General features: G+C 39.1%; 1 protein-coding gene across 1 annotated transcript in view; it reads right to left on the bottom strand.

Moving 5' to 3' along the window:
- Positions 1-16,186, bottom strand: part of MBD2 (methyl-CpG binding domain protein 2) — a 66,249-nt gene that overhangs the window by 9,653 nt on the left and 40,410 nt on the right. The window contains exon 4 of the mRNA XM_058692057.1: positions 1,073-1,163. Within this exon, the coding sequence (XP_058548040.1) occupies positions 1,073-1,163 (91 nt within the window). The remainder of the gene's footprint in view (positions 1-1,072; positions 1,164-16,186) is intronic.

Genomic DNA, 16,186 nt, shown 5'->3' with positions numbered 1-16,186 from the left:
GGTACTAAACTGTTTAAAGTTGGCTACGTTTCTTCAAGCAGGGTCAATTATTTTAATGAGCTAAATCCCTTCTAAAGTCACATCATATTTGAGTTTCCCTATTAATGCATCCCTCGAGTCCTACAATAGTTACTCCTGTAGGTTTCAATATTGATTTCTGGCAATATCTCAACACTTTCCTTTTGTTTGGGACTTCACAGGAAAAGCCAACGCAAGCATGCTGTACCTGCAGCTCTCACATCCTTTTCAAATACCTCACAAAATATCCAAGTTAACCAATTAATAACCAATAATAACCAATTAATATTAACCAATTAATAATTGCACACCGTGACTACCTACACTACCTACACCGTGACTGGCACCAGGACCGCATTTAAATGCACTGCTTGAAGTCCTAAACTTATGAAAGCAGTGAAAGCAATAATTTCCAAGAAAAGAGAGGGATGCGATAATGTTCTAGCCATGAATTATGACAATTTTTGAGCAACCCACACTAGATCAACATTTGGAAGCTGAAGTTCTAGTACTTGAAAAGTAACGCTCCTCTGGAATGGAACTAACATGGGATATGACAGGCACACTAGTTAACTGATTTCTATACCCCGCAGACCCCACTTGCTGCTGTTACTGGGCCAAAGTGCCTCAGTTCCCACTGCTACATGCAGCAGCAGTCTGTGCAGGGAGAGACAGAAGAGTTATTAGCTGTTCTTCTGATAAGAGGAAGAGTGAAAGAGCAAGCATTGAAGCCAGATGCTGCTTTGAGCAGGAAGCCTGAGAAATTCTGCCACTTGGCTGCATTTGGTTCTAAAAGCAGCACATGGGTCGATTTATACGGTGAACCTAACCTAAAGCCAAAATTTTTACACAGAAAAAAATCGGAAACATCCCTGCAACACACAAGCTCTTCAAGTACATTCTCCCTGGGTTTACACCAACACAAGAGGGACATCATAGAAAGGTACACAATCCCCCAAAGTAAAGACCCTGTCTCAATCATTTCTGACTCCCACAGCATCTAACACAGAGCCTGGCACATAGTAGGTACTGCTCAACTGAATTTGGATAATACCTTGAAGACCTTTAGGTAGTTCCATGGTTTTTATAATTTGTTCTGTTACATCTGATGCACTAAGTCCTTGTAGCCTCTTCTCCCAGAAAAGCTGTAAGGCAAAACATCACTGTTAATAGACATTCTTGGACCAAGAAAGTAGCGCATCGATGCTGCTGAATGATGAAACTGAAATCATTTCAAGAGTTTCCTAATTTCCCCACTTTTGTCCTTACATGTACTAAATGATACTCCAAATATGAATTATTTCAACATGTCATCATTCTTTAAAATGGTATTAATCAAAATTTTCTTATTTATGCAATCTATTCACTTGTTACAGTATTATAGATTTTTATATGCTATATATTATATATAGTACTTCATAAGGTAACTTCCAAAGAATGTAACTTGAATTATTAAAGATTTCATTTGGTATGAAAATTTAATGTTATAATTTATCAGGGAAAGAAAACAAATTATATTATAAATACCCCTTTATTCAGTATCATTAGGGGAAGAGCTCCTCCACCTGTGTGATTCTTCCCCAAAACTGAAGTTTAGTATTTAAGGGGTCACAAGAGCCAGTTTTTATGAAAACTTTTCTAAAATGTTTTGTATACTTCCTTGCTTTTTGAGCAGGGTGTCACGTTCATGGGTGACTTTCTCCCTGTTGCAGAGAGCCCAGATCACCTGAGTCACTTAGTGGCCCCATGCCATCATTCTGGACATGAGTCAGCACACTCAAGGCTCCTCATACTCTATGGGGCCACTGAGGTATGCAATTGCTTATTCAAACACTAAATGGTCCAAGACAGTTCTGCTGTTTGGTTTTCATATCCTTTCTGTACTTCATTTTCTCTCCTAGTTAGCTATTACTTCTCAATAATGTCATTCATTTCTTCAACATGTATTTACTGAGCTCCAACTACGTGCTGCCCCGTGGATGCGTCAGTAGATGAGATACACTGGGTCTCTGTCCTCAAGACTTATCTCTTTTCTAGTCTGTTTCTTATTCACTGTAGCCAAAAAAAAAACAAAACAAAACAAAACAAAAAACAGATAAAGGAATTCCTTAGTCTGTATATTTGTCTTTAATCCCAGATACCTGGGGCTTGTCAAAAGTAGGTACTGAAAAAACACTGGTACTAAAAAAAATATTGAATGCCTGAATATGGGAATAAAGGACTCAGAATGAGGATCCTGAGGGGCACACAAACCCAAGTTGAAACCCCAGTTCTAGATGTCTAAACCTTCAACTGCCTCTTCTGTAAAACGTGACAGTAATGAGAACCATGTAAGATTAATGTGGGGATTAAACAGGGCAATGTATGTAAAGTACCTGTCATGGGGCGTCGGCACAAGGTTTATATTTACTTTTAGCAAATTTTGACCACTCTGAGGGCTTATATTCTGACTTCTAGATATATGAGAAGTATCAGGTAACTGCCCTCCAGACAAATGCAAGATACAATAAAAATCTCTTTATGGCAGAAGAGTTATACGCTGGATCTCTAATAACCTCACTGCTAGCACCAAGAGTAACCTGCAATAGAATGCTTCACTCTCCTCTGAAGACGGCTGGTATATGATAACAACTCCTTACATCTCCCTATAAATTATGTCATCAGCAGAATATGTGGTCAACGTATATGAGGACATGAATGCATTAATTATCATGGGTGAAAAATAGTTAGGTGAAGGTAATAATTGATAAATGTGATAAATGTCCCAAAAAAACCCCACCTGCTATTCTCTTTTTGTGGGAAATAATATTATCTATGCATTGATTATCACAACTATGGGAAGAAAAAAAAAACAAGGAAAACAAAAGCCAGTCAATTCCTAATGAAAAAGGAAAAGTATTCAGAGGAATCAATGAGTATGATATTAGCAAGCACCTTTAAAATAAAATAACTTAATTTGCAAAATAAATCAACACTACCAAAAAACAAAGTATAGATATTATGTACAGATATGATTACTAATATTTTACATACTAACATTTTACATAAAATTCCATTGCTAGATATCAAAAGTTCAATTTTTTTACATTCTATAATTTTTAATTAATTTTTAAATTCCTATTAACTGAAAGGAAAACGATATAAAATTTAGAAAGGAAAGTCTTGCAAAATAAACCTTGGACTGAGAAACGAAGTGTATGGATCTGGATTACAAGTCCTGGTATCACCACATGCCATCTCACAGCCCTCAACTAAGTCTGAAGTTGAATATGATATGCACCGATGACCTCTGTATAAATGAAATGCTTATGCCATGAAAATGGAGGCACATGGATTTACGTAGGTGGATGTGTGTAGGTGACTGTGTATTTCTGCCCCGACTCACGCTCCCCAGAGGAGGTGGGGGATATGGGAGAAGGAAAAAAAGGCTGGTTTGATAAAACAAAACATACACTGGGTGTAGGTCACCACTGCCCTGCGCTCCATCCTTTCCACCACTCATTCAACACTATCAGCTCACCTAATTTTTGAGAGAACTGAAACAGTCTTCATGAGATAAATGTCTGTTTACAAATCCGTATGTTCCTGGGGCGCCTAGGTGGCTCAATCGGTTGAGCAACCGACTTCGGCTCAGGTCATGATATCACAGTTTGTGGGTTCGAGCCCCGCATCAGGCTCTGTGGTGACAGTTCAGAGCCTGGAGCCTGCTTCTGATTCTGTGTCTCCCTCTCTCTATGCCCCTCCCCCACTCATGCTCTGTCTCTCTCTGTCTCAGAAATAAACAAACATTAAAATAAAAAAACTTACAAATCTTTATGTTCCTAACTCATGTTCCCTACATTAATTTTCTCAGGCCCCTACCTGTTTTGTTTGTTTGTTTTAGGGTTGGGAACTTCTTTACATTTGAAAATATTTCTTAAAATGACATAGGCATCATGCTAAGTGAAAGAAGCTAGTCATTTACATGCTGTGCGATTCAATTTATAGGACATTCTGAGGAAAAAAAAACCTATAGGAAGGTTGCCAGGGATTAGGAGTGGAGGGAGGGTCTGACTACAAAGGGTCAGCACAAGGGAAGTCTTTGGGTACTGGAATTGTACCCTCTGTTTTTATCCAGCTGCTAGAATTACCACTTTCTTTACTTTTCAAGCCAGTTCCTCAAGGAATGACTGATACGTACTACCTCCATCCCCCATTTCCACTTGACTACCCCCATCCCATTCCCCATGAATTTTCACCAGATTTAGTCTTGGAGGCAGTCAGCTCCTGTCACCAAATTCAACGACCTCTTCTCTTTCTCTCTGGTCATTTTATAACCCTGCATATGCTGTGGAGAGGTACAGCGAACGGAGAAATCTTCCTCTGCCTAACTTTAAAATTTTCTGATCTGCTCATTTATGAATGCTATGTTTTCATGAGGTGACAAATTGTGGCCATCTGGAGTTCTTATTACATTACTTCTCCAGCTATTAGAAGGCTAAAGGCAAAAACACTGAAATGATGAGTCTCCTTAAATGTGTAAGGAGTCTCCCTCTGTGACAGCGATCCCGTCTCTTCCACCACACCTTCATAAGCACTATGCTTTCATGAATCCTAACCTACCCACTGAAAATCTGATGTCACCTGCCAAATCAATGCTATTCTCAGTGTAACCTTGTTGCCTGAGGCCAAATAATCAATGTAATACTTTTAAGGAGCAGTGATTTAATATTTGGAGAAACTCCCAAAATGTGCTATCACCCTCAGTTATTATATCCCTTTCTAAGTCCCCACTACTTAGACCCTCCAGGTGCCTCTAACACCTTTTCTTTATCACCCTCCAGCATATAAGAAAACTGGAGAGAGGCCATGTGTGCATGATGTCATATGGCCAACAGTCTGGGCAATGCCTGATCCAGTAGACTGGCCGATGGAGAAGCGAGGCTGGGGATTAAAAGTCATCTAAAACCACAAAAGTGTCTAAAATGTCAGCGACAGGGGCAGTGCAGCTTTGGAGGAACTCCCTCCCCGGAAAATGGAGTTCACGTCCACAGCTTTGTTCCTCACATGAAGATGCATGTAATTCTATCTTGGAGTCCCAGGGGACAAACAGGATCATGTTTTGAAAGCTGTTCCTTTAGTGAGATGATCAAATCTGTTTTCTGAAAGTAAACCAACCCAGAATACAACTGCAGCATTTTCTTTTCTTAACTGCTGTGGATTTAACTGGGACTTTGGGAAATTTGTTCAACTGGCCTTACAGAGGATATCCAAAAGAGAGGATGAGGAAGAAACTGGGATAGCAAAGCAGCTCCCCACAACCACACACAAACACACCATCCCTATTCTGATGCAGTAGGAACTCAGGCTAGTCATGTTTATTAGTACTGTCCTCTATCACCCTGAACTTGATCATGTGTACCATGAAGGAATCTGTGCTCTTCTGGGGAAGTCAGAACAAGACGGTTTACCGGAAAAAAGTAATTAGAGGATCTCTCCAGATTCAACAAATATTCTTTTAGTGCCCATTATACACAAAGTATTTTGTCAGGTACTGAGGATAGTTATTAGGATAACTGGTAATCACTGCCCTCCAGGAGCTTACTGCTTGTTGGGAAACGAGCAAAACTCTACAAGATAGACTGTGATACCCGCAACAAAGAAGATACGAAATGAAGTTCAATTTGGGAGAATCCAGGAAGGCTTTTAGAAAGAGGTAGCTCTTGATTTAAAAAAAAGAAAAAATGTGTAAGAATTCTACACAGGGGGAAAGACTACTCCAAACAAGGAAATCACTTAAGCAAAGGCAAGGAGGTGAGACAGGGAGTATAGGTCACTATTTCTAAGTGTTCTCATACAGAAGAATAACCAGAGTGGCTTGTTTTAAATCTATATTCCAAGGTCTCAGCCCTAAAGATTCTGTTCAGTAGGTCTGGGGTTATAGGGCTTGCTTGGTTTTCTTTCTTTCTCTCTCCTCTCTTTCTTTTCTTTTTCTTTCTTTCTTTCTTTCTTTCTTTCTTTCTTTCTTTCTTTCTTTCTTTTTCTTTCTTTCTTTCTTTCTTTCTTTCTTTCTTTCTTTCTTTCTTTCTTTCTCTCTCTCTCTCTCTCTCTCTCTTTCTCTCTTTCTTTCTTTCTTTTACAAGTGTCTTAGGTGATTTTGATGCAGGTCCAGGGATCTCAGTTTGAGAAAAGCTGGTTTGGTCTGTGTTGAAAGAATGGTGGTACACACATAACGCTGGTGTATACTGACCACCAAGATCTCCGAGTTTTATTCCTGATTATACCAGAAAGTAAAAAATATATTATTCTATTCTGTTCTTGCAGAGGACTGGAGGAAGATATTTGCCTTCCTCTTTTCCATTGTAGGAAGACATGTGTCAACGTATATTTAAGAGTATACCAAATTGTTCAGGTGTAAATAGGGAAAGGGCTGACCTAAAGTTCTTTTGGTGCCCAGTCATATTCTCTTGGTGGAATAAGAGGAGGAGAAAGAGGACAACTACCACTTATCCCACTTATCCACCAAGCCCTTTCCACAGGCCTGGCACTGCGCTCAGTGCTTTATGTGCAGAAGTCCTATGAATCTTTCCTACAGCATTTTGAAGAAGACATTATTAGTCCCATGTACAGTCACTTACCAAAAGTTATGTAACTAGTCAGTGGTGCAGTTGGAACTGAAACTCAAGTCACGATGATTAAACAGCCCTGATCTTAACAATAAAAGCTCTGGAAGAGCATTTCCATATTTGGCTCTGTGTTAGATCATAAGGTAACAGGCCTCAGACCCTTCCATTCATGAAATCAAAGGCTGACAAAAGTTCAATACATATGAAGAGATGTATCAAGTTGCTCTTAGTTCATCTGCCTGTTAAGTCATACTGGGTAAGTCGTCAATTGCAGGTAATCTGTGCTGATGCCTGCCCCCTCCTCATGCAGAATTAAGCGGCCCACACTTGTACTAGATTTAGACTAAAGCCAGCATAGGGTTTTAAGAAGATATCAAATCATAATTCAGTGTAGCTTATATGATAAAAACCAAAGAATTAATATAATATATATTCTCTGAAAATGAGCTTTCTTAGAATTAATTGCAAGTATCAACCCCATTGAATATCAAATTTTTATTTGGTAAATAGAAATTAAAGTCTGAGAACCCCTACTCCAAGAAAACATTTTCAGGTAAATCCCACTAACAATAGAGTGGTAACAGGTATTTCATAAAACAGGAGAGAGGGTGTGATTTACTATAAGCATACATAACAGAAGGCTTTTGAATTTTTTCTATAAGAACACTGTTTTAGGTTCATTATATTAATATCTATTTCTCATGAAACACTGAAAAGCATGTAGATCAAATATACCACTATTATTTTCATCCACCACTGTATTTAATTTGAAAAACACTGATGTGTCTGTGTCGTGTTCATAAAAAATTCACTGACAAAAAGAAATCGACCTTCTATTTATACTCATAACATCAACTTGACAACTTGACAGTCAAGTCAGAGGGCAGAAGATTTAACTTCTGAGTAGCAGAGTGAATGTCAGTGGGCTTGTGTTCAAACCCTTGCTTTGTCATTTACTAGCTTTCCAAAGTTAAACCACTCAACCTGTCTCAGTATCAGTTTCCAACTCTATGGAAAAGGACAATAAAAAACAATCTCAAAGGGTTATAGAAACTAAATGAGGAGGTTTCACAAACACCTGAACGTGCTAGTACAGAGCAAGTATCATTTTCCCACATTTTTCCCACAAGTCTTTCAGCACACTGATCATACATACAGTGGCATTCAATAAGCAGTTGGTCATCTTATTACAATTAACAAATATAAACAGATCAGAAATTAATCAACTCTGAAAGGTGAGTATTCATACATGAACACTGAGCACATGCACATGAATCTGCCCTTCCCTCCCAGATTTTCAGCTGGGGTTTTCTTGCTACAAAAATCTTAAAACTCCTCCTTTTCCTCTTCTCATCCAAGCCAGATTGCCTCTCACTTAGACCAAAGCTGGTTGGGAGAGCTCTGGTGAGCCGGACCAGCCACATTATTTGCAGGACCCAGTACAAAATGAAACTCTGAGGTCCCTTGTATTAAAGGACCTTAATGTACAAAAAGTATTAAGAATTTCACGATAGCAACAAGGCTAAACCCATGCAGTACAAAAGAGCCTTCCCTTAACCCCTTGTTAAAATAACCCAAGGATCTTTCATCCCTCCTGCCACTCCTCATTTGGAGGACCATGAAAGGATCACTGCCAAGGCTCCTCCCAGTTGAGCAGTAGGAGTGAAGAAGGAGGGAAGCCCAGGCAGTGAAGAAACCACATTGGGGAAGAACGGACTGAGCCTCGAGAAAGATCACAATTTTGTTCTATTTAAAGTCCAGCAAATAACATGGGTAGCTTTTAATTAAGATTTCCTGAAACTGTAATTTTCTTGTTATTTTTACTCCATCTATTTCCATGTTGTGATGATACTAAAGCCCTTAGAAAAACCTCAAAAGGTCTCTGAGCTTATTTCAAGAATAGAAGGTAGGAGAGAATCAGGGAACCCAGACTACATTTCTGTCCTGCCATTAAGCAAGAAGAGAAAGGGGGGGGTGGGGGGGTGGGACTTGAAGCAGGAACAATGGTTTAAAGTAGTGTCTCAGTCTTGGCCGTATTAACATTTTGGGTTGGATAATTCTTTGTTGTGGATGTTCAACAGCATCCCTGGCCTATATCTGCTATATACCAGCAGCACCACCCCAGCTGTGACAACCAAAGGTGTCTCTACACATTGCCAAATTTCCCTGAGTACGGGGAGGTGGGGAGGTGGGGAGGCGGGGGGAGGGGAGACGGTACAAAACCGGATCTGGTTGAGAACCTCTAGTCCAGACAAAGACAAGGAGGGCAGGGTGGGAGGCTTACAATGCGAGGGGCCCAAACCTCCTAGCTGCACAGAAAGAAGAGCCCTCCAGTGGCACATGCTATGACTGCAGTCAGCTCCTTTCTCAACTTCCAAGAGTCCCAGCTTCTCACTCCTGGACCTTGTAAGAACCACCCTACATGGCCTAGAGCTTGGTGCTTCTTTTGTCACTGCCAGATGAGGGTGCGAGTAAGATAAAGCAGAAGTGGGAGAAACCTTTCTTAAGAGGTGAAATTTAAGGCTCTTCAAGATAGAAACATGGTTATAAACAGTGATTATTTTTAATAATTCAGACACACCTAAGATTAAATGGTCTTTATAGGCTGGTCTGGAATGTTAGAACCATTTAGAATATATGATTTCTGCTGGACGATGTTAGAGTTCCAAACAACCGAAACATGACACTTTACATCCCAACTCGTAAGTTAGATAGAGTCTGCCCGTACAGATTTTAGAAGGAGTTCTCTGCTATTACCAAAGGATAAGAGACCATATGCACGTGCAACTCTGCCACTGACTACAGAGAAAGGCATATCTCTGTTCAGAATGATTTTAGGTATTCAAGTATAGATAAAGCAACAAAACAGAATGAAAGGTTGATCTTGACCATGTTAATTTCCATAAGATCTTTATGGGTAGCTATAGGTAGGGCCTGGGCAATTCTAAACTAAAAGCCATCTCCCCACAATGAGCCACACAAAAACTTATAACTGATTTTAGCCCTCACATATTGTTTCAAAATGCATCCTCCCTTAACTTTTGAAATTGTATATCCACTAAAAAAATAAACAAATTGATTATATAGAAACACACTGAAATTTCAATAATGAAACTAAGTAAAGTTCAACTAAAACTCCCATATATCTGAACTATTTCTCATTGTGTATTTTAAATATATACCACAAGCTGAACGTTAATTCCCATGCCGAGAAGCTGTAACAGACTCTGTGCCAAGCTTAAGAGCCCTTCCACAGTAGATCCCCTCTGAGCCATTTACCCTCCTTGACTTTTCTCCTGTCTCAGAGGAGTAAGGACCCTGCTACCTTTCTAAGATTATCCCTACACAGGGCTCTTGGTCTTACCTTCTGCCTTCTCCTGACCTTGCCCCATCAATTTGCCCAACTTCTCCTCCCACATTTTCCATTTTCCCTCTTCCTCTCCTTGGGCTTCTTCTGAAGAGACAGATACACTCCAACACTGATAACCTAAAAATGTCCTTGTGCACACTTCTCCCTCAGACCAGCTCCAACTTCCTCTTTCTACTAGGAGGGAAACTTTCCCTCTGATTTCTCCACCTTCCATCCATTCTCTTCCTTCTAGACTCTACTCCTATTTTTATGTTAACAATGACCTGCCCAAGGTCAGTAGCCTTGTAGTTACCAAATCCAATTCCTAATTCAAGCCTCTTTTACCCTGCTTCACTGTTGAATCACTTGCTGCAGAAGACTTACGAAACTCTGCCTTTTATGATGGTTCTCTTTACATTTCTGTATTTTCTATTACTATTAAGCAACAAATTAAAATTTCTAATGGTAATAGTCAAAGAAATAAGACTATGAGCATTTTTTTCGTAACAAAAACAAATCTTTAAAGTACATAAATGTGATAGATACACCTTGTAAAGTGTCTGAGGACAAGTGGCGCCTGGGTAGCTCAGTCTGTTAAGTCTCTGACTTCGGCTCAGGGCATGATCTCATGGTTTGTGAGTTTGCATCTGAGAGCCTGGAGCCTTCTTCGGATTCTGTGTCTCCCTCTCTCTCTGCCCCTCCCCCACTTGCGCTGCCTCTCTCTCTCTCTCTCTCTCTCAAAAGTAAATAAACATTAAAAATAAATAAATAAGTAAAATGTCCGAGGACCAAAGTGCTAATACTTTGTAAAATAGAAGAACCAAAAAAATGACCTTCAACATCTCACCATTTTAAAGAGTGTTAATCTGCAGAATCTTTCTATCAAGAGCATGATGTTAGACACAGAGTTGGCACTCAAATGTTTTAGGGATGAATTTGTGGCTAAGTAGGAGTACATGGTAACAGAAAGACACTGGTTTGAGAGTTGAATGTTTTAGTCCTGACTCAACTATTAAACAGATGTGCTGTCTTAGGCAAGTCACTTAACCTCTTTGGATGTATTTTCCCTAGTAAAATAGAATTACCAGTAACAGTCTTAACCATCTCAGAAGGTCATCAAAACACTGATGATACATGAGTAAATTCTTTGAAAATATAAAATATTTATTGAATTTTTCATTTTCTAATGTTAGGATTTCATAAATTCAATGAATATTTGATTCACTTTTCTAAGGCTTTTGCTAACTCTAATCAAAGAACAAAGGACCTTGTCATGTATTTGTAGACTAAAGCAAATCCCAGAAAATGTGTACTTTATATTCACTGACTCATGAAAAGCTAAATATGCAAGACACTGGGTTAGGGCTATACAGAGGAATGATGTTTCCTGCCCAGAAGGAATTCACTGGCCAGTTTATAAAGTGCTCTATTTCAAATCAACCCCATATGATATCTGAGTTGTCTAGTTCTGGTCAGCAAAAACAACTTAACTTAAATACCATGGCCTGCAAACATCAAAAGCCAAATCCAAGCTACCTTCTTATTTTGTGAGAGTGGCCCAGGAAGAAAGGGTAAGACCATGACCAGAAAATTACTATGTAAATCAAGGAAAAGCTCGATTCGTGTGGCTGTGTAAAAGATAACCATTTGGGCTCAAGAGGCTGGAAAAATGAAGCAAATAGCAAAACTCAGAGTTGAGGGGGATGCAGGTGTGGTACATCTGCTGTAGCCCCTTGTCCAAATTTTGTCAGGAGTGCTATCGAGCTTACACAAGGTGGGCATGTAATGCTTGTCAAAATATTATGAAGTCTTAGACTACTAAATCTGAAAATTATGAAATGCACAAATTCCTAGAAAAACATATTTTCAAAACTGATACAAGAAGAAATGAAAATGTGAATATTTATCCATGTACCTATCAAATAAATTGAACCTGTAATTTCAAACTTTCCTATTTAAAAAAAAAAAAAAAAAAAGGCTTAGATGCCTCACAATTAATTCTTCCAAACATATAAAGAAAAGTACCAATTTTATACAAACTCTTCCAGGGAAGGTTAAAAGAAAGATCACCTCCCAGCTTATTTTATAAAGCCAGCAAAACCTTGATACCGAAGACTGAAAAGAAAATTATGCGAAAACACAAGCCAATCTCTCTAATGAATATAAATGCAAAAAATTCTAACCCACATAACAACAAATCTAAACAGCAATAACAATGATAGTACATCATGACCATATTTAGCTTAATCCAGAAATTCAAGGCTTGTGTAACATTCAAAAAACCTCAACCAATGCAATCCACCACATAAACTAATTACTATAATTCATGATATTAACAGAAAAGAATAAAAACCATTTCAGCACTTAACTAGATACAGAAAAGAATTTGATAAAATTCAATACCCATTTATGAAAGATAGCCTCAGTAAACTAGGAATAGAAGTGAATTTCCTTAATCTGACAAAGGGTATTTACCAAAAACAACCCTACAGCAAGTATACTTAATGGAGAAACATTAAAAACATTCCCTGGTAACACAATGAGACAGGGATACGTGTTATCACTCTAATTCAAGATCATATTGGAAGTCCTAGCCAGTGAAATAAGACAAAAAACAAACAAACAAACAAACAAACAAACGTTTAAGGGTCAGCAGGGAATAAATAAAACTCTCATTTGCAGATGACCATGTTTGTTCATGTACAAAGTTGAAGAGACTCGTTGATTACTTAATAAGTGAATTTAGAAAGATAAATCAGTACAATTTGCAAAATCAGCTTATTTCTACATATTAGCAACAGACAACTAGAAAATTAAAGAAATTAACGTAATCACTTAGAGTAGTATCAAAATACACCAAATATCTAGAAATCATTTAAAAATATGTAAGATCTGGGGCGCCTGGGGAGCTCAGTCGGTTAAGCATCCGACTTCAGCTCAGGTCATGATCTCACAGTTCGTGAGTTCGAGTCCCATGCCAGGCTCTGTGCTGACAGCTCGGAGCCCGGAGACTGCTTAGGATTCTGCGTCTCCCTCTCTCTCTGCCCCTCCCCTGCTGGTACCCTGTCTCTCAAAAATAGATACACGTTAAAAAAAAAAAAAAAAAAAGACTGGACAAGGTAAGTCTAAAACGTATGTAGAAATGCAACGAGCCAAAACTAACCAAGATAATCCTGAACCAAGACTAACAAAGCTGGAAATGCATACGACCAAGTATCAAGAATTCTTATGAAACTATAATAATGATGACAGTAAGCTACTGGAAAAGAAAAGACAGACCAATGAAAAAGAACTGAGTGTAGAAATTGACTCACATGTACACAGACCAAAAATAGAACTGGGAGTCAAAAAACTTTCATAAGACTTTTACACATTTGCATTTCGACAATGCAGACCAATGAAAAATAATGGACTTTTCAGTCAATGATGCTGGGTCAAACCAGACTGCATCCAAGCAGAATAAAGTTATTTCTAACGTGCAGATTCTCAAAACCTTTACCTCCCACTATATTTTATGAGAAAGGTACTGGAGGATTAGTTACAGCAGAAGGTATATATTAAGACAGAGGAAGACAGAAATCCAGAAAATTCCAACGCAGAAGTGCAGCAAAGGAAATCCCTGGAGCTGCAGCTACATGGCAGGACCAGAGAACAAATTCAGCCCAAGTGGGGTAGAGGGGACTCAGGAAAAACACAGCAAGGAACGCCATGGATTTCAGCATAAGAAAAATATGATTGATGGGCATGTGGCAGAAGTACTGATGCATTAGAGACGATGAACTATAAAGAAACCTAGCATACAATTCTTAAGATTAACAACAACAAATTATGAAAGCGTTCAGATGATGACTGGGCATTATCTGCCCTACCCATGAATATTTCCAGTCATAATAATGTAAACCCTGACTATTTGACCTATTTAACTAAAAACACGATACACTATGTTGGGAACACGAGAGCAGAGAGAGAGAACTAGGTACTCATCTACCACCATGAGCTACTCGCCTCAATTATTTCCGTATTCCTGTCAGTGACAACATTCTCCCAGTTACCTAAATTCTGAGACTTTTTTTTTAAATTTTTTATTTTACTTTTGAAAGAGAGAGAGAGAGAGAGAGAGCAAGTGGGGGAGGGGCAGAGAGAGAGAGACAGACAGACAGACACACAGAATCTGAAGCAGGCTCCAGGCTCCGAGCCGTCAGCACAGAGCCCGACGCGGGGCTCAAACCCACAAACAGTGAGATCATGACCTGAGCCCAAGTAGATGCCCAACCGACTGAGCCACCCAGGCGCCCCTCTGAGACTCTCCTCATAAGCACCACTGAACAGTCAACAAATTTCATCCATTACTTTATGACCAGCATGAAGCAGATCTTATCATTTGTGCCCTAATTTCCTATAGCTTCTTGGTGTTTTCCTAGCCTTAAGTCATTCTTTATATTACATACAATAACCAAATTAAGACCTCTGTCTAGAATATTCTCCTCCATACTTCTCTGCTTTTGAAGACCATATATTATGTGTTTTTTTTCACTGCACTTATCATACCATGGTACATTATGTACATATTTGTCTGTCTCTCTTCCTATTACAGTAGAAGGTAAGATCCATGAGATCAGGGGCTGTTATTTTGTTCACTCAAGTATCCCTACTACTTGGGTAAGGGCCTGGCACAGGTTGAAGGCTCAATTGAAGATTTTTTAATTAAAAAAAATTCACTAATTAATTCATTGAGTCAACAAATGCATATTAAACACTGACATAATGGAGATATTGTGGATAAAGTGATGAGTAACTAATACAGTTAGATCAGAAAAGGAGAAGGGAGAGATGCTAAGGAGGATCTCTAAACCCAGACTTGATCAGTTAGAGGTTTTCGGAACAGGTAAAGTGGTATCTAAGTTCACACTTGAGGGAGGAGTAGAATATAGATAATTAAATGTAGGAAAGAAAGCAGGATGAAATATGACCAGGGGATGCAGGGGCAGGAGGCGGCCATGAAGTGGAGTGAATCAATAGCATGTTCAAAAATCTGCAAAAACTTTCATGTGATTCGCATGTAGAACAAGAAAAGAAAGTGAAGCCAAAAAGATAAGCAAAAGCCAAATCATGAAGGACTTTGTAAGTCATGTTAGGTGTTTTGACTTTGTACATCATACTTAGGGGTTTTTTTCCTAAAACTTTATAGGAATCATTGAAAGCTTTTGGGAAGAGTAACACTGTCAGATCTTCGTGTCAGGTGGAGTTTCTGGATGCAATATGAAGAATAAATTGAAGAGAATAAGAAGCAAAGAAATTAGACGAAATGACATTTACCTGGTACAGGGATGGAGCAAGTGAATATTCAGGAGACAGAGTCAATTGGACTTGTCGGCTAATCAGAGGTTTAGGGTAAACGATCGGAAGAGTCTAGGACGATGCTCAGGTTCTGGCTTAGGCAGCTGAGTGGACAGTGGTACTTTCACTAAGATAAACAAAGCACATAGAAGAAAGGGCTGGAGGTGCCTGGGTGGCTCGGTCGGTTAAGCATCCGACTTCAGCTCAGGTCATGATCTTACAGTCCGTGAGTTCAAGCCCCGCTCGGGCTCTGTGCTGACAGCTCGGAGCCTGAAGTCTCCTTCAGATTCTGTGTCTCCCTCTCTCTGACCCTCCCCCATTCATGCTCTTTCTCTGTCTCAAAAATAAATAAAAATTTAAAAAAAAAAAAGAAAAGAAAGGGCTGGTTAAATAGGATGATGAAGGAGATTACACAAGATGAATCACAAGTGCTGGTAAGACTTGCAAGCAAATAATGTTAGTGGATGGAGAGATACAAACAACTGGAGCTCAGAATGAAGACGTAGATTTGGAAATCATTAACATACAGATGACAACAGAAGCCATGAGAATGAATGAAATCATCTGCACAGGCTTTACATACAAAGAAGAATGCACAGTTTTCCCTGGGAAGATGGGTAGAGAAAAAGGAACCTAAGAAGGGGAATAAGAAAAAACAAAAAGGGAGGAAAACCAAGAGAGTAGAGCATTACAGAATAAAAGAGTATTTCAGAAGGCAGGGTAGTCACAGTGCCTAGCTAGAGCAGGTTAAGTACTGCAATCTAAGGGTGGAAATTTGTCCATCCAACTTAATAGCGATCATCAGCAGTCTTGATAAGAGACATCCACGGGGCAGTGGAAACAAAAGTCGTGTTTCAGAGATACCAAAACTAAGAGG

The sequence above is a fragment of the Neofelis nebulosa genome, chromosome 11 (assembly GCF_028018385.1).
Source record: "Neofelis nebulosa isolate mNeoNeb1 chromosome 11, mNeoNeb1.pri, whole genome shotgun sequence".
Taxonomy (NCBI): Eukaryota; Metazoa; Chordata; class Mammalia; order Carnivora; family Felidae; genus Neofelis; species Neofelis nebulosa.
This window is presented reverse-complemented; position numbering and strand designations above follow the sequence as displayed.